General features: G+C 46.3%; 1 protein-coding gene and 1 long non-coding RNA gene across 2 annotated transcripts in view; both read right to left on the bottom strand.

The window, feature by feature from the left end:
• Positions 1-18,643, bottom strand: part of LOC135570757 (uncharacterized) — a 91,196-nt gene that overhangs the window by 63,663 nt on the left and 8,890 nt on the right. The window lies entirely within an intron of this gene.
• Positions 3,980-18,121, bottom strand: LOC135559623 (deleted in malignant brain tumors 1 protein-like). The gene is made up of 8 exons (XM_065016726.1): positions 17,931-18,121; positions 8,686-8,715; positions 8,146-8,454; positions 6,386-6,691; positions 5,983-6,261; positions 4,846-5,166; positions 4,654-4,742; positions 3,980-4,536 (listed from the first exon to the last, which is right to left on the bottom strand). The coding sequence occupies exons 3-8, from the start codon at positions 8,402-8,404 to the stop codon at positions 4,402-4,404; spliced, it is 1,389 nt and encodes a 462-aa protein (XP_064872798.1). The 5' UTR covers positions 8,405-8,454; positions 8,686-8,715; positions 17,931-18,121; the 3' UTR covers positions 3,980-4,401.

Genomic DNA, 18,643 nt, shown 5'->3' with positions numbered 1-18,643 from the left:
ACTATATACACACTATATATACAATTCTATATATTCACAACACTATATATACAATACTATATATCAAGCCTACCATGGTAGTGTGGTCTGCAAACTTGATGAGTGATTTGGAGGCGTGCATGGCCACGCAGTCATGGGTGAACAGGGAGTACAGGAGAGGGCTGAGAACGCACCCTTGTGGGGCCCCAGTGTTGAGGATCAGCGGGGTGGAGATGTTGTTTCCTACCTTCACCACCTGGGGACGGCCTGTCAGAAAGTCCAGGACCCAGTTGCACAGGGCGGGGTCGAGACCCAGGGTCTCGAGCTGAATGACGAGTTTGGAGGGTTCTATGGTGTTAAATGCTGAGCTGTAATCAATGAACAGCATTCTTACATAGGTATTAACAAGTTCCAAACTATTCCAACGTTAGCACAAGTACTGTTCGTCGGCAGCTTCATGAAATGGGTTTCCATGGTGAGCAGCCACACACAAGCCTAAGATCACCATGGGAAATGCCAAGGGTCGGCTGGAGTGGTGTAAAGATCTCCGACATTGGACTCTGGAGCAGTGGAAACACCTACTCTGGAGTGATGAATCAAGCTTCACCATCTGGCAGCCTGACGGATAAATCTGGATTTGGCGGATGCCAGGAGAACTCTACCTGCCCCAATGCATAGTGCCAACTGTAAAGTTTGGTGGAGGAGGAATAATGGTTTGGCGCTGTTTTTCATGGTTGTTAATGCTACAGCAAACAATGATAACACATTAAGAGAGTTTACTTATCAGACCCACATATATAATAAATATACTATAATATACTATATTCATATGCTTTTAGTACTCACACATGAATCATATCATGTATGCAGGTCATGTGTTGTTTTGAGCCGGCAGTAAAAACACACTGACAGGACAGTTCCTCTTACGGCCACTAGGTGGTAATCTGGTGTCACAGTGTTGTTTTGAGCCAGCAGTAAAAACACACTGACAGGACAGTTCCTTTTACGGCCACTAGGTGATAATCTGGTGTCACAGTGTTGTTTTGAGCCAGCAGTAAAAACACACTGACAGGACAGTTCCTCTTATGGCCACTAGGTGATAATCTGGTGTCACAGACGCAGGACTGTAGACTAGAAAGAACGATTGTCCCAATTATATCTCCTTTCTCCTAAAGTGTACACTTGTTCACTTCCCTTCACTGAAATGACTGGTTTACTAAATATGGTGTAAACTCCCATTTGATACCAGAAGGTCTAGTCCTCTGACAGTTAGAGCTGATTGGACATATTAGTATAAACACAGAATATACAGAACTCCATGTACGTTTGTGTAAATGTATTAAATATGAAGGTACATGATGAAAGATGAGGTACCTTTTATGATTTATATTGACCTGATTGAGATGTTTTCATTTGTTGTCTCTTAGTTTTTGGCCCCTCCTCTTGCCCATTCATTGTTCTGTGGTGAGTGTGTTAGGATGAAGGCAGGAAGTTGGGCCTTCAGGGGAGGAGTCCTGGCTAATCTGTTGACCAGACAGACATACAGGTCATATCATGTATTTACCATGTCAGGTCATCTCTGTTTTAAATTGATTGGAGAATAACATTTTTTGTCAGATATCAGAAGAATAAACCTTTTTGTTGCACCAGGATCCCTGGATCTCATTGAATGTTTTGGCTGTTTGGAAACCTTGAATGTGGACTGTATGCGTCTGAAACAACCCCGCCTTCAGGCTCGGGCAGCGGCTATGGTCAAGAGGAAAGGAAGCCACTACAGTCAGTCATAAAACAACTACCTGCTATCCAACCAACAGACATCAGTCTCACTCTGAAAGTCCCCTTCTTTCAGTCAATCACAAAACAACTACCTGCTATCCAACCAACAGACATCAGTCTCACTCTGAAAGATCACCTCTATCAGTCAATCACAAAACAACTACCTGCTATCCAACCAACAGACATCAGTCTCACTCTGAATGTCCCCTTCTTTCAGTCAGTCATAAAACAACTACCTGCTATCCAACCAACAGACATCAGTCTCACTCTGAATGTCCCCTTCTTTCAGTCAGTCACAAAACAACTACCTGCTATCCAACCAACAGACATCAGTCTCACTCTAAATGTCCCCTTCTTTCAGTCAGTCATAAAACAACTACCTGCTATCCAACCAACAGACATCAGTCTCACTCTGAAAGATCCCCTCTATCAGTCAATCACAAAACAACTACCTTGACCACAACGTTGTGCTCAATGGAAACAACGGTTGTTCTTCAATAAAACAGAAGCTTCTACAGTCGTCTGGTTGAAGTGTGTTAAACACAGAGTCACTTTAGGCATCAACACACATCCCCAACTCAGATTACTATACAACACACATCCCCAACTCAGATTACTATACAACACACATCCCCAACTCAGATTACTATACAACACACATCCCCAACTCAGATTACTATACAACACACAACCCCAACTCAGATTACTATACTACACAACACACATCCCCAACTCAGATTACTATACAGCACACATCCCCAACTCACATTACTATACAACACACATCCCCAACTCAGATTACTATACAACACACATCCCCAACTCAGATTACTATACAACACACATCCCCAACTCAGATTACTATACTATACACATCCCCAACTCAGATTACTATACAACACACATCCCCAACTCACATTACTATACAACACACATCCCCAACTCAGATTACTATACTATACTTGACCAACATATGTTATATTATAACAACTTAAATTACTTAGGATAAAAGCAGACAATATTGCCACTCCTATTTGACACATTTTCAATTTAAGCCTACTAGAAAGCGTGTGCCCTCAGGCCTGGAGGGAAGCTTCAGTCATTCTGCTACCCAAGAATAGTAAATAGTAAAAATTGTGTTTGACCAGATACAATGCTATTTCACAGTAAACTAACTGACAACAGCATTTTAGCATGCTTATAGGGAAGGACACTCAACAAGCACAGCACTAACACAAATGACTGATGATTGGCTGAGAGTAATTGATGATAAAAATGATTGTGGGGGCTCTCTTGTTAGACTTCTGTGCAGCTTTTGACATTATCGATCATAGTCTGCTGCTGGAAAAACGTATGTGTTATGGCTTTACACCCCCTGTTATAATGTGGATAAAGAGTTACTTGTCTAACAGAAGAGAGAGGGTGTTCTTTAATGGACGCCTCTCAAATATAATGCAGTTAGAAACAGGAATTCCCCAGGGTAGCTGTTTGGGCCCCTTGCTTTTTTCAATTTTTACTAACGACATGCCACTGACTTTGAGTAAGGCCAGTGTCTAGCCCTAAATATTTCTAAAACTAAAATCATTGTATTTGGAAAAAAACATTCACTAAACCCTAAACCTCAACTAAATCTTGTAGAGATGACTAAACTGCTTGGAGTAACCCTACATTGTAAACTGTCATGGTCAAAACATATTGATGCGGTAGTAACTAAGATACGGAGAAGTCTATCTATAATAAAGCTCTGCCTTAACAACACTATCAACAAGCAGGTCCTACAGGCCCTGGTTTCTACCTTCTTAACAACACTATCAACAAGAAGGTCCTACAGGCCCTAGTTTCTACCTTCTTAACAACACTATCAACAAGCAGGTCGTACAGGCCCTGGTTTCGTCGCACCTTGACTACTGTTCAGTCGTGTGGTCAGGTGCCACAAAGGACTCCGGAAAATTGCAATTGGCTAAGAACAGAGCAGCACGGCTGGCCCTTGGATGTACACAGCTAATTCATAAATGTTGTGGTCTGTCCAAGAGGGGAATCACACAGACTGATCTCAGTTAATTCATACTGTATGTTGTAGTCTGTCCAAGAGGGAATCACACAGACTGATCTCAGTTAATTCATACTGTATGTTGTAGTCTGTCCAAGAGGGAATCACACAGACTGATCTCAGTTAATTCATACTGTATGTTGTAGTCTGTCTAATAATTAAATCACTCAAGACTGACAGCCTGTAATTTTATTAAAAGCATTCAGTTGATTACATGACAGTTTAGAGAGCAACATCATAACCAATATCCTAACATTTATAATCAATAACATCACTTTCTCCATGTTACCCAAAACCCCATGTTACCCAAAACCCCATGTTACCCAAAACCCCATGTTGCCCAAAACCCCATGTTACCCAAAACCCCATGTTTCTCTGGTGGTAAAAAGCAAACTGAATGAATAATGGTGGTTGCAGTCACTACTTTTAAATTTCGTCCAAGGCTCTAGAAAGAGAAACTAATTCTGAACTTGTTATTAAAATTAGAACCACTTCAGGTTTGTCACCACATTTTAAACACCAGTCCACTGCTGACCATCGATTTAAAACACAAAACTGACCTAAGATCAGCATGTAGGGTCAGCTTCATTCTATTCCTACTCCGTCCCCTGGGCTGCTCTCTCCTCTCCCGGTCCAGCTTCAGCTCTGGAGCTCAGAGAGACCATCTCCTTGGCATTGACATAAAGATCCATGCTGCTCACCCTGTTCACTCTCTTCTGCCTCCTGGTGGGCTAGGGAGACACAGCACCAACAGTCAGACATTTACTCTCTGGTATCTCCATTCTCCCTCCCCCTCACCCTCTCCCTCTAGTTTAAATGACTTGTAACGTCTGAGTAAATATCTTTACCTTGTAGTACAGGTAGGAGGTGGTGATGGCTGTCAGTAGGATCAGCAGCACTACAACGTGTCTGATGATGAAGGCTGGCAGAGGAGAGGCTGCAAACAGAAACACCTTTGATGAGGGGACTGATCATCATCACATAGATCTGTGGGAAATCTGTCATTGACAAAGTTATGAGTCTGGTTCATGTTCAGTTACCTGTGATGGTGAGGGAGAGGAGCTCGCTCTCAGAGGAGAAATTATGAGAGAAAACATAATTGTCATGAACACAGCTGTAGTTCCCTTGGTGGGAGTCATCTGCAGCAGGGAAGAGGAAGTCAGCAGAGTGATTGACAGCTGGCTGGGTCTGGGTTCTGTTGGAGCCGGTGAACGTGAGGAGGAAGGAGCCTCCTGGGTACTGTGGCTGAGTGGAGCAGGTGATGGTGAAGTTGTAGCCCCTGAACATCTCAGGTCCCTGGTGGCCCCTGAAAACCCCTCCCATTGGGTCAGTCAGGAAGATATCAGGCTGGACCAGGAGATCTGTAACAATAAAAGAGAACAAGAAAAACCTCTTCAACTAGTTTCCTATAGATATGACAATAACATCAGCATGTAACAGTGCCAGCCACCCTCCCTCACAGGGCAACATGAGTAGTGGGCCTACAGTCACTGAGACAACATATGTTGATATCAGGCTTAAGCAGGACATCTGGAACAAGAGGAGAGAAAAAGAAAACGTAGCTCCTCAACTACTTTCCTCATTTAGATGTGACAATAACATGACATGTGACAGTGGTAGTGAGTAGAGACGTTCACTGAGATAACACTCAATACAAAAGCATTCTGGGATATTTAAGTTGTATTTGATTCCTACTTGACTGAGTGATCTATTTAGTAAAGCAGACTGACAAGCTAAACAGTCATCATGAGAGGTTCAGAGGAAGTTGTATGAATGAAGGAAATCAGTTGAATGTAATTATAATATGTTGTTATTACCTGAGCAGATCACTGTGAGTCCAGGAAGGAGATATAATACATGGACAAAAGTATGTGTAACTCAGCAGTGAGTTTTACAACAGAGGATTATTTTTACGCTCTACGTGGTTCAACACTCGGCGGTCCGTTCTGTGAGCTTGTGTTGTCTACCACTTCACGGCAGAGCCGTTGTTGCTCCTTGACGTGCCACATTAAATCACTGAGATCTTCAGTAAGTCCAAACTTCTGACAATGTTTGTCTATGGAGATTGCATGGCTGTGTGCTCAATTGTATACACATGTCAGAAACAGGTGTGGCTGAAATAGCAGAATCCACAAACATCCACATACTTTTGGCCATATGGTGTATCTTGTCATTACCTGAGCAGATCACTGTGAGTCCAGGATGGAGATCATACATTCTTCTACACTCCCTCAGTGAAGACTCAGACCCAGAACAGATAACTCTAAACCCTCTAGTGGTGTTTCCAAGTAGTACTGAAACAGTGGAGCCACAACCCAGCTGTCTACACACAACTGCAGCTACATCCCCCTGGTTCCAGTCTGAAGCTCCCACAGTCCTCCACTCTCCCTGGTCGTACCCCTCCACTCCACCAGCACAGCGACTGCCTCCTCCCACCAGCCTCACATCATCAGGCTCTGAGAAAAGAAAAGAGAGAGACATTAATCTTACTATTTTCTCACTAAACACACCTATATTGTCTCTCATATTCTTCCCTCCAGGTGAGAAACAATGTTGACTGAGTGACAAACTGTTTCTTACCTGAACAGGTGAGTCCAACAGCATTACCAGGTAGGCAGGTGTTGTTCTCTCTGTCTGAGGTGTCACAGTCCAGGAGAATGGACTCATTACCTTTACACTGGAACTCTTTATCCCAGGTCTGACCCCCACCTCCTCCATAGAGCCCCCCCTGTAGAGCTGCAGGAGCCCCACAGCCAACATCCCTACAGACTACCTCTGCATCCTGCCGGTCAAAGTCAGCTTCACACACTGAGGCCCAGGACTGATTGGACTTCACCTCCACTCTCCCAGAGCAGAGACCAGCTCCATCCACAAGCCGCACAGACTCTGGAGAAAAAGAGTTTGTTGAACATTCAATCAGTTTTGTTGATGACACTGTCGAGGACTAAACACAAATATGTTGGATAAAAGATTGTAGTTTGCTATGTTTGATATTGTAAGAGGTAGAAATGGGTTCTTAGTCACTCAGGATCGGGTTGGGAATAATGCAGGCAGGAGACAGGAATAAGTTCACTTCACTTTATAGAAAATAAACAGCTGGACATCCATCAGGCAGCTTCACTTCAGTACCATCTGAACTACAATGATCTGCCCATGAACATCTCCCATAAACCAATATAACAAACACAAATATAATGTTTAAATACAGTGCCTTGCGAAAGTATTCGGCCCCCTTGAACTTTGCGACCTTTTGCCACATTTCAGGCTTCAAACATAAAGATATAAAACTGTATTTTTTTGTGAAGAATCAACAACAAGTGAGACACAATCATGAAGTGGAACGACATTTATTGGATATTTCAAACTTTTTTAACAAATCAAAAACTGAAAAATTGGGCGTGCAAAATTATTCAGCCCCTTTACTTTCAATGCAGCAAACTCTCTCCAGAAGTTCAGTGAGGATCTCTGAATGATCCAATGTTGACCTAAATGACTAATGATGATAAATACAATCCACCTGTGTGTAATCAAGTCTCCGTATAAATGCACCTGCACTGTGATAGTCTCAGAGGTCCGTTAAAAGCGCAGAGAGCATCATGAAGAACAAGGAACACACCAGGCAGGTCCGAGATACTGTTGAGAAGAAGTTTAAAACAGGATATGGATTCAAAAAGATTTCCCAAGCTTTAAACATCCCAAGGAGCACTGTGCAAGCGATAATATTGAAATGGAAGGAGTATCAGACCACTGCAAATCCACCAAGACCTGGCCTGGAGATCTACAGCTGAGGTGGGAGACTCTGTCCATAGGACAACAATCAGTTGAAAGAACTGAAAGAACTGAAAACTGCTGTTCACAAATGCTCTCCATCCAACCTCACTGAGCTCGAGCTGTTTTGCAAGGAGGAATGGGAAAAAAATTCAGTCTCTCGATGTGCAAAACTGATAGAGACATACCCCAAGCGACTTACAGCTGTAATCGCAGCAAAAGGTGGCGCTACAAAGTATTAACTTAAGGGGGCTGAATAATTTTGAACGTCCAATTTTTCAGTTTTTGATTTGTTAAAAAAGTTTGAAATATCCAATAAATGTCGTTCCACTTCATGATTGTGTCCCACTTGTTGTTGATTCTTCACAAAAAAATACAGTTTTATATCTTTATGTTTGAAGCCTGAAATGTGGCAAAAGGTCGCAAAGTTCAAGGGGGCCGAATACTTTCGCAAGGCACTGTACATCTGACATCTCTCCCTCTATTTAAACGAAATAAAAACACATAAAACATGATACATGGTAATATTGTATAATGTATAAATAAATCTCTCAATATGACCAGTCTCTTACCTGAACAGATCACATGATGATAATATCCACCAAAACAGTAACCAGGTTCTCCTCTGATGTCACACTGTCTAATAGAAGACTCATCTCCACTACAACCATATGGTATGATTCCTCTTGTTCCATCTTCAATCAGAGGTCCTCTAGATTCAGCTACAGGATTCCCACAGTCCAGCTCTCTACACACAACCTTAACCTCTTTCATTATGCTCCACCACCCAGTACATAGACCGAACCACTCTCCTCTGTAGAAGACTTCCATTGTCCCAGAACAGGAAGTGGTCCCATCCTCCAGTCTGGCTGAGAGTTCAGCTGTAAACAGCAGAGAGGAAAACACAGTGGTGAGGACAGATGATGACAGTGATTCTGTTATTCTAACAGCAGTGATGCTTTGTGGTTGACAAGTATTAGTAGTTCCATAAAACACTACTTGTTATTGGGTTTTAGAATGGTTTGTATGGACACATGAATTTCTCCATGTGGGATAATAAAGTTGACTAATATTGAACCGCTATAATCACTGTAGATTTATACTCTACCTACCTGGTGGACTGACGCTTTGAGCCTGGAGATCTGAGGAGAAAGAGAGAGACAGAGGAGAAAGAGAGAGACAGAGAGAGACAGAGAGAAACAAAGGAGAAAGGGAGGAGTCAGAGGAAGAGAGAGACAGAGGTTAAATGAACATCAACATGACCTTTCATGATGTGATGGGGAAGACAGGCTTATCGTTGGTATGGTGCAACAACACCCATGTGTCCACGCATTCCCCTGCCATGGAAAGGGGAACCTCTCCTTGCAGATGAGTATACATCTGCTTTCATCTGTTTTTTAAATCATTAATTTCAGAGGTCAGGGGTCAAGCTGAGCCGAACCAAGAGTGGAAAAAGTTACCGGTTATGATGACATCACTGGTGAGAAGTCAGTAAGGACAAGATATTGAGTTGACTGCATGTTAGTCTGTCAGCCCTATCTCTGTTGACATCTCATTTCTCTCCTCACCTTCTCTCTCTCTCTGTTGAATCTCCCTCCATCTCCCCTCCTTCTTGCTCTCCCTATCTCTGTTGACATCTCATTTCTCTCCTCACCTTCTCGCTCTCTCTCCTCCTGTCTTCTCTGTTGACATCTCACTTTCTCTCCTCACCTTCTCGCTCTCTCTCCTCCTGTCTTCTCTGTTGACATCTCCCTCTCTCTCCTCCCTAGCTCCTCTCCCCTCCTCCTCTGTCCCATAGCCGCAGGAGGACGTTTTGGGTGTGTATAAATACAGCTAAACCTAGGGTATGGCTAAATGGGGTGTGTAGAAATACAGATAAATCTAGGGTATGGCTAAATGGGGTGTGTAGAAATACAGATAAACCTAGGGTATGGCTAAATGGGATGTGTAGAAATACAGATAAACCTAGGGTATGGCTAAATGGGATGTGTAGAAATACAGATAAACCTAGGGTATGGCTAAATGGGGTATGTAGAAATACAGATAAACCTAGGGTATGGCTAAATGGGGTGTGTAGAAATACAGATAAACCTAGGGTATGGCTAAATGGGGTGTGTAGAAATACAGATAAACCTAGGATATGGCTAAATGGGGTGTGTAGAAATAGAGATAAACCTAGGGTATGGCTAAATGGGGTGTGTAGAAATACAGATAAACCTAGGGTATGGCTAAATGGGGTGTGTAGAAATAGAGATAAACCTAGGATATGGCTAAATGGGGTGTGTAGAAATAGAGATAAACCTAGGGTATGGCTAAATGGGGTGTGTATAAATACAGCTAAACCTAGGGTATGGCTAAATGGGGTGTGTAGAAATACAGATAAACCTAGGGTATGGCTAAATGGGGTGTGCAGAAATATTTGTGGTAGTTAAATTATGTACTAGATTGGTGGGGGTCAGGAAGAGAGTTGAGTTTTGTGCTAGATTGGTGGGGGTCAGGGAGAGAGTTGAGTTATGTACTAGACTGGTGGGGGTCAGGGAGAGAGTTGAGTTATGTACTAGACTGGTGGGGGTCGGGAGAGAGTTGAGTTATGTACTAGACTGGTGGGGGTCAGGGGGAGAGAGTTGAGTTATGTACTAGACTGGTGGGGGTCGGGGGAGAGAGATGAGTTATGTACTAGACTGATGGGGGTCAGGGAGAGAGTTGAGTTATGTACTAGACTGGTGGGGGGTCGGGGTCAGGAGAGAGGACTGAAGAGTGGGAAATATTGCTGGGCTGTATGACTTTTAACTCATTAGTTCTTTACTTCAATGATGTGAGATAAACTTCTCAGCAACTTATCTTTGATCAGTGTTTGAATATAGCTACCAACAGCAAACTCATCTGTTCTGAAAACCCCCACAGGAAACTGCTCACAGGGCAGCAACGTTTCATAGTGTCTGCTATAATATCACCTCTAACTTTCTACTGCTTGAGTTCACCGCTTATAAGGGTTTCCTGGACAACTTGAATAAGGTCTGGATGACTTATATGGAAACAGTACAACTAAAGGAGTCTGTATTGAAAAGATGCCCACTTCCTGTTTTCAATAGCTGCTGGGTTGTTCCGTCCTGCCCTGGGGGTCTGCTGTCCTGTGTGTTGTCACTCTGGCCTTGACCTAATACACCTGAAACCAATAGTGAATGTTTCACTAAGATCCTAAAGCTGAGTGGGATGTGTTGGGTTGGGGTGGTGGAGGACGGGCCGACCCAGATACACCTTACAGTATGTACAAAAGTATGTGGACGCCCCTTCAAATAAGTGGATTTGGCTATTTCAGCCACACCCCTTCCTGACCTGTGAAAAAAAATAATCGAGCACACCACCATGCAATCTCCATAGACAAACAATGGCAGTAGAATGGCCTTACTGAAGAACTCAGTGACAATCAACACGTCACCATCATAGTATGCTACCTTTCCAACAAGTCTGTTGGTCTAATTTCCACCCTGCTTTAGCTGCCCCAGGCAACTGTAAGTGCTGTTATTGTGATGTGGAAACGTCTAGGAGCAGCAGTGGCTTAGCCTCGAAGTGGTAGCTCACACAAGCTCACAGAACGGGACCGCGAGTGCTGAAGTTCGTCGCGTGTAAAAATCATCTGTCCTCGGTTGCAACACTCACTTCCGAATTCCAAACTTCCTCTGGAAGAAACTTCAGCACAAGAACTGTTCGTCTGGAGCTTCATGAAATGGGTTTCTACAGCAGAGCAGCAGCATACAAGCCTAAGATCACCATGTGCAATGCCAAGCGTCTGCTGGAGTGGAAACACTTTCTCTGGAGTGTTGAATCACGTTTCACCATCTGGCAGTCCGTACCACAAACCTGGGTTTGGCAGATGCCAGGAAAACGCTACCTGCCCCAAAACATAGTGCCAACTGTAAAGTTTGGTGGAGGAGGAATAATGGTCTGGGGTTGTTTTTAATGGATGGTGTTTAGGCCCCTTAGTTTCATTGAAGGGAAATCTAATCGCTACAGCAGACAATGACATTCTAGACTATTCTGTGCTTCCAACTTTGTGTCAACAGTTTGGGGAAGGCCCTTTCCTGTTTCAGCATGACAATGCCCCTGTACACAAAGCGAGGTCCATACAGAGATAGTTTGTTGAGATCGATGTGGAAGAACTTTACTGGCCTTCTCAGAGCCCTGACCTAAACCCCATTGAATACCTTTAGGGATGAATTGAAACGTTGACTGAGCCAGGCCTAATCGCCCAACCTCACTAATGCTGTTGTGGCTGAATGGAAGCAAGTCCCTGCAGCAATGTTCCATCTTCTAGTGGAAAGTCTTCGCAGAACAGGGGAGGCTGTTATAGCAGCAAAGGCGGGGACCAACTCCATATTAATGCCCATGATTTTGGAATGAGATGTTAGATTAGCAGGTGTCCACATACTTTTGGTCATGTAGTGTACATTCCCCTTCCATGCAAATGTGTAACTCTCTTTGCAGATGAGATTAAATCTAATTTATTATTTTTTTAATCATTTTTTAAATCATTAATATCAGAGGTCAGGGGTCAAGCTGAGCCGGACCAAGAGTGGAAAAGGTTGCTGGTTATGATGACATCACTGGTGAGAAGTCAGTAAAGACAAGATATTCAGTTGGCTGCATGTTAGTCTGTCAGCCCTATCTCTGTTGACTTCTCACTTTCTCTCCACGCCTTCTCTCTCTCTCTGTTCCTCTCTCTCTCTTCCTGACAGATAGCATCAGACCTGTTGCCTTAGTAACAGACCTCTATCATCTACACCCCCCTTCTCCTACTCTAACATCAGACCAATATAATATATAATATGTCAAGTATTAGTAGTTCCATAAAACACTACTTGTTATTGGGTTTTAGAATGGTTTGTATGGACACATGAATTTCTCCATGTGGGATAATAAAGTTGACTAATATTGAACTGCTATAATCACTGTAGATTTATACTCTACCTACCTGGTGGACTGACGCTTTGAGCCTGGAGGTCTGAGGAGAAAGAGAGAGACAGAGGAGAAAGGGAGAGAGAGACAGAGAGAGAGAGAAAGGGAGGAGTCAGAGGAAAAGAGAGGCAGAGGTTAAATCAACATAACATGACCTTTCATGATATGATGGGGAAGACAGTGGTATGGTGCAACAACACCCATGTGTAAACACATTCGCCATCTCTCCTCCACCCTCCTCTCTCCCCTACCCTCCTCTCTCCTCCATCCTCCTCTCTCCCCTACCCTCTTCTCTCCTCCATCTTCCTCTCTCCCCTACCCTCCTCTCTCCTCCACCCTCCTCTCTCCTCCACCCTCTTCTCTCCTTCACCCTCCTCTCTCCCCTACCCTCCTCCTCTCCCCTACCATCTTCTATCCTCCACCCTCCTCTCTCCCCTACCCTCCTCTCACCCCTACCCTCTTCTCTCCTCCGCAAATCTCTCTATCCCCTCCCCTCCCATCGTCTCTACTCTACCCTTCTCTCTCCTACCCTCCACTCTCCCCTTCCCTCCTTTCTCCCCTCCCCTTCTCTCTACCCTACCCTCCTCTCTACTCTACCCTTCTCTCTACCCTACTCTCTCTTCCCTACCCTCCTCTCTCACCTATCTTGCTCTATGCCCTCCTTTCCCATCACCCCTCCCTTTCTCTCTCCCCTCTCTCTCGCTCCCTACCCTCTCTCTCTCTCCGCTCCCTTTCTCTCTCCCCAACCCTCCTCTCTCCATACCCTCTCTCTCTCCTCCTCCTCAAATCTCTCTCCCCACCCCTCCTCTCTTCTCATCTCTCTCTCTCTCTAGTTCTCTCTCTCTTCGTGACGTATAGTGTTGAACCTGTTGATCTTGACTTAGCTCATAGACCTCTATCATCTACACCCCTCCCTTCTCCTACTCTAACATAACACCAATATAATATATAATACATCATATATACTCTCATTCATTTACATAGAGACAGATACAATCAATCATTGACACACTGAATATACAACAGTCAGACGCATGACACCATCACAACTTAACTGACATTAGTGCCTGTCCCCAGATGGACAGTTAGACTACAGTAAAGTACATTTACAGGTGATCACATCATTGTCCTGCTTTGAGACACATTTTTACTGTCTGCTTCCAGTTGTATGTTATTTTACTAACCCTGCAAATTATAATATATCTTACAATATCAAATCATATCTCAGTAACTGTCACCAGTGTCTATCAACATAACATCATCCTACCTGTGCTCCACAACAGGGTCATCAGTACCACTGCAGGTATCATATCTGTCTCTAACTGGGGCTCCACAGTCTGCTGTCAAAAAGAGTGGACTGAAGAGTGGAAAATACTGCTAGGCTATATGACTTCTCTCTCATTACGTCCTAACTTCAATGATGTGAGATTAACTTCTTAGCAACTTATCTATGATCAGTGGTTGAACACACGACAGCAAACTAACATGTTAAAAAAACTCCACAGGAAACTGCTGACAGAGCAGCAACATTTCACATAGTGTCCTATAATATCACCTCTAACTTTCTACTGCTTGAGTTCACCTCTTATAGAATATTGGCTTAATGTTCCAGCACCTCAATATAAACAGTACCAGCACCCAAAATGAGTACTGATGAGGTCTCATGTTAGAGCAGGAGAAGGGGGGATGTGGTGTAGAAGCTAGAGGTCTGTTACCCAAGTCAACTCAACAGGCCTGATGCTATATGTCAGGGTCATGCTGGGCTGGACCAAGAGAGGAACAGGTTACTGGTTATGATGACGTCACTGGTGAGAAGTCAGTGACAAAAAAGATGAAGAGGAGACGAGAGAAGAGGAGAGGAGGGAGAAGACGAGAGAAGAGGAGAGGAGGGAGAAGACGAGAGAAGAGGAGGGGGGAGAAGACGAGAGAAGAGGATGGGGAGAAGAGGAGAGGGGGAGGGGAGAAGAGGAGAGGGAGAGGGAAGATGAGGAGAGGGAGAGGGAAGAAGAGGAGAGGGGGAGAAGACGAGAGAAGAGGAGGGGGAGAAGACGAGAGAAGAGGAGGGGGAGAAGAGGAGAGGGAGAGGGAAGAAGAGGAGAGGGGGAGAAGACGAGAGAAGAAGAGGAGAGGAGGGAGAAGACGAGAGAAGAGGAGGGGGGAGAAGAGGAGAGGGAGAGGGGAGAAGAGGAGAGGGGGAGAAGAGGAGAGGGAGAGGGAAGAAGAGGAGAGGGGGAGAAGAGGAGAGGGAGAGGGAAGAAGGGGAGAGAAGAGGAGACGAGAGAAGAAGAGGAGGAGGGAGAAGACGAGAGAAGAGGAGAGGGAGAGGGGAGAAGAGGAGAGAAGTGGAGAGGTGTGTGTAATGATGGTGAACCTGGCGCCTTCGGGCTCCAGGGGGAAGAGGGGGGCAGGTGTGTGTAATGATGGTGAGCCTGGGGCCTTCGGGCTCCAGGGAGGGGGAGGGGGGAGCAGGTGTGTGTAATGATGGTGAGCCTGGGGCCTTCCTGCTCCAGGGTGGGGGGAGTGGGGGAGCAGGTGTGTGTAATGATGGTGAGCCTTGATGGTGAGCCTGGCGCCTTCGGGTTCCAGGGAGGGGGGAGCAGGTGTGTGTAATGATGGTGAGCCTGGCGCCTTCGGGCTCCAGGGAGGGGGAGTGGGGGGAGCAGGTGTGTGTAATGATGGTGAGCCTGGCGCCTTCGGGCTCCAGGGGGGGGAGTGGGGGGAGCAGGTGTGTGTAATGATGGTGAGCCTGGCACCTTCGGGCTCCGGGGGAGTGGGGGAGCAGGTGTGTGTAATGATGGTGAGCCTGGCGCCTTCGGGCTCCTGGGGGAGCAGGTGTGTGTAATGATGGTGAGCCTGGCGCCTTCGGGCTCCAGGGAGGGAGGGGGAGTGGGGGAGCAGGTGTGTAATGATGGTGAGCCTGGCGCCTTCGGGCTCCAGGGAGGGGGGTGAGCAGGTGTGTGTAATGATGGTGAGCCTGGCGCCTTCGGGCTCCAGGGAGGGGGGTGAGCAGGTGTGTGTAATGATGGTGAGCCTGGGGCCTTTGGGCTCCAGGGAGGGGAGGGGGAGTGGGGGGGGAGCAGGTGTGTAATGATGGTGCAGGATGGTGAGTAATGCTGGTGAGCCTGGCGCCTTCGGGCTCCAGAGAGGGGAGGGGGAGTGGGGGGAGCAGGTGTGTGTAATGATGGTGAGCCTGGGGCCTTCGGGCCCAGAGAGGGGGCAGGTGTGTGTAATGATGGTGAGCCTTGGGCCTTCGGGCTCCAGAGAGAGGGAGTGGGGGAGCAGGTGTGTGTAATGATGGTGCAGGATGGAGAGTAATGCTGGTGAGCCTGGGGCCTTTGGGCTCCAGGGAGGGGGATTGGGGGAGCAGGTGTGTGTAATGATGGTGAGCCTGGGGCCTTCGGGCTCCAGGGGGAGTGGGGGGGAGCAGGTGTGTGTAATGATGGTGCAGGATGGAGAGTAATGATGGTGAGCCTGGGGCCTTCGGGCTCCAGAGAGGGGGGAGTGGGGGGGAGCAAGTGTGTGTAATGATGGTGAGCCTGGCGCCTTCGGGCTCCAGGGAGGGGGAGGGGGGAGCAGGTGTGTGTAATGATGGTGAGCCTGGCGCCTTCGGGCTCCAGGGGGGAGTGGGGGGTGAGCAGGTGTGTGTAATGATGGTGAGCCTGGGGCCTTCGGGCTCCAGGTAGGCGGAGTGGGGGCAGGTGTGTGTAATGATGGTGCAGGATGGAGAGTAATGCTGGTGAGCCTGGCGCCTTCGGGCTCCAGGGAGGGGCAGGGGTGAGTGGGGGAAGCAGGTGTGTGTAATGATGGTGAACCTGGCGCAGGTGTGTGTAATGATGGTGCAGAATGGAGAGTAATGTTAGTGAGCCTGGCGCCTTCGGGCTCCAGGGAGGGGAGGGGGAGCAGGTGTGTGTAATGATGGTGAGCCTGGCGCCTTCGGGCTCCAGGGAGGGGAGGGGGCAGGTGTGTGTAATGATGTAGAGCCTGGCGCCTTCAGGCTCCAGGGGGAAGCAGGTGTGTGTAATGATGTAGAGCCTGGCGCCTTCAGGCTCCAGGGGGAAGCAGGTGTGTGTAATGATGGTGAGCCTGGCGCCTTCGGACTCCGGGGGGAGTTGGGGGACTAGGTGTGTGTAATGATGGTGCAGGATGGAGAATAATGCTGGTGAGCCTGGCGCCTTCGGGCTCCAGGGGGAGTGGGGGAACAGAAAGCATAGTGCCAACTGTAAAGTTTGGTGGAGGAGGAATAATGGTCTGGGGTTGTTTTTAATGGATCGGGTTAGGCCCCTTAGTTTCATTGAAGGGAAATCTAATCGCTACAGCATACAATGACATTCTAGACTATTCTGTGCTTCCAACTTTGTGGCAACAGTTTGGGGAAGGTCCTTTCCTGTTTCAGCATGACAATGCCCCCTTACACAAAATGAGGTCCATACAGAAATAGTTTGTTGAGATCGATGTGGAAGAACTTTACTGGCCTTCACAGAGCCCTGACCTAAACCCCATTGAATACCTTTAGGGATGATTTGAAATGCCGACTGAGCCAGGCCTAATCGCCCAACCTCACTAATGCTGTTGTGGCTGAATGGAAGCAAGTCCCTGCAGCAATGTTCCATCATCTAGTGGAAAGCCTTCCCAGAAGAGTGGAGGCTGTTATAGCAGCAATGTTCCATCATCTAGTGGAAAGCCTTCCCAGAAGAGTGGAGGCTGTTATAGCAGCAATGTTCCAACATCTAGTGGAAAGTCTTCGCAGAACAGTGGAGGCTGTTAAAGCAGCAAAGGGGGGACCAACTCCATATTAATGCCCATGACTTTGGAATCAGATGTTAGACGAGCAGGTGTCCACATACTTTTGGTCATGTAGTGTACAATCCCCGTCCATGCAAATGTGTAACTCTCTTTGCAGATGAGATTAAATCTAAATTAAAACATTTGCTTTTGTCAGTTTTCTAAATCATTAATTTCAGAGGTCAGGGGTCAAGATGAGCCGGACCAAGAGTGGAAAAGGTTGCTGGTTATGATGACATCACTGGTGAGAAGTCAGTAAAGACAAGATATTCAGTTGGCTGCATGTTAGTCTGTCAGCCCTATCTCTGTTGACATCTCATTTCTCTCCTCGCCTTCTCGCTCTCTCTCCTCCTGTCTTCTGTTCCCTCGTCTCTCTCCTTCCTCTCTCTCTCTACCTGTTGCCTTGGTAACAGATCTCTATCATCTACACCCCCCTTCTCCTACTCTAACATCAGACCATTATAATATATAATATGTCAAGTATTAGTAGTTCCATAAAACACTACTTGTTATTGGGTTTTAGAATGGTTTGTATGGACACATGACTTTCTCCATGTGGGATAATAAAGTTGACTAATATTGAACTGCTATAATCACTGTAGATTTATAGTCTACCTACCTGGTGGACTGACGCTTTGAGCCTGGAGATCTGAAAAGAAAGAGAGAGACAGAGGAGAAAGAGAGAGAAAGAGACCGAGAGATAGAGAGAAACAAAGGAGAAAGGGAGGAGTCAGAGGAAGAGAGAGACAGAGGTTAAATGAACATCAACATGACCTTTCATGATGTGATGGGGAAGACAGGCTTATCGTTGGTATGGTGCAAACAACACCCATGTGTAAACACATTCCCCCTCTCTGCTCTACCCTTCCCTCCCTCCTACCCTCCTCTCCCCTACCCACCTTTCTCCTTCTCAAATCTCTCTCCACTACCCTCCTCCCTTCACTCTCCCCTTCCCTCCTCTACCTTCCTCTCTATCCCCAACCCCAACAATCTCCTCTCACCTCTCCTCTCTCAATTCAAATCTCCTGCTCTCCTCTCCCCTACCCTTCACTATACTCTTCCATCCTCTCTCTCCTCCTCTACCCTCCTCTCTCCTCCACCCTTCTCTCTCCTCCACCCTCCCTCTCTCCTCCACCCTTCTCTCTCCTCCACCCTTCTCTCTCCTCTACTCTTCTCTCTCCTCCACCCTTCTCTCTCCTCTACCCTCCACTCTCCCCTACCCTCCTCTCTCTCCTCCCCTTCTCTCACCCCTACCGCCTGTGCCCTATATTCCTCTCTCCTCTACCTCTTTCTCTAAAACTCTTCTCCTCTCTCCCCTACCCTCCTCTCTCC

This window comes from Oncorhynchus nerka, unplaced genomic scaffold (genome assembly GCF_034236695.1).
Source record: "Oncorhynchus nerka isolate Pitt River unplaced genomic scaffold, Oner_Uvic_2.0 unplaced_scaffold_899, whole genome shotgun sequence".
Classification (NCBI taxonomy): Eukaryota; Metazoa; Chordata; class Actinopteri; order Salmoniformes; family Salmonidae; genus Oncorhynchus; species Oncorhynchus nerka.
The sequence above is the reverse complement of the archived record's forward strand: the minus strand, read 5'-3'. Positions and strand labels throughout refer to the sequence as shown.

Bases quoted from the DNA above. Each gene is read 5' to 3' on its own strand.
- LOC135559623 (XM_065016726.1), bottom strand. From the start codon at position 8,404: ATGGAAGTCTTCTACAGAGGAGAGTGGTTCGGTCTATGTACTGGGTGG. The intron at 5,167-5,982 runs GTAATGACAAGA...TTATTGTTACAG, and splicing joins ACTCACAGTGATCTGCTCAG to ATCTCCTGGTCCAGCCTGAT. The intron at 4,537-4,653 runs GTAAAGATATTT...GTGTCTCCCTAG, and splicing joins CCTCCTACCTGTACTACAAG to CCCACCAGGAGGCAGAAGAG.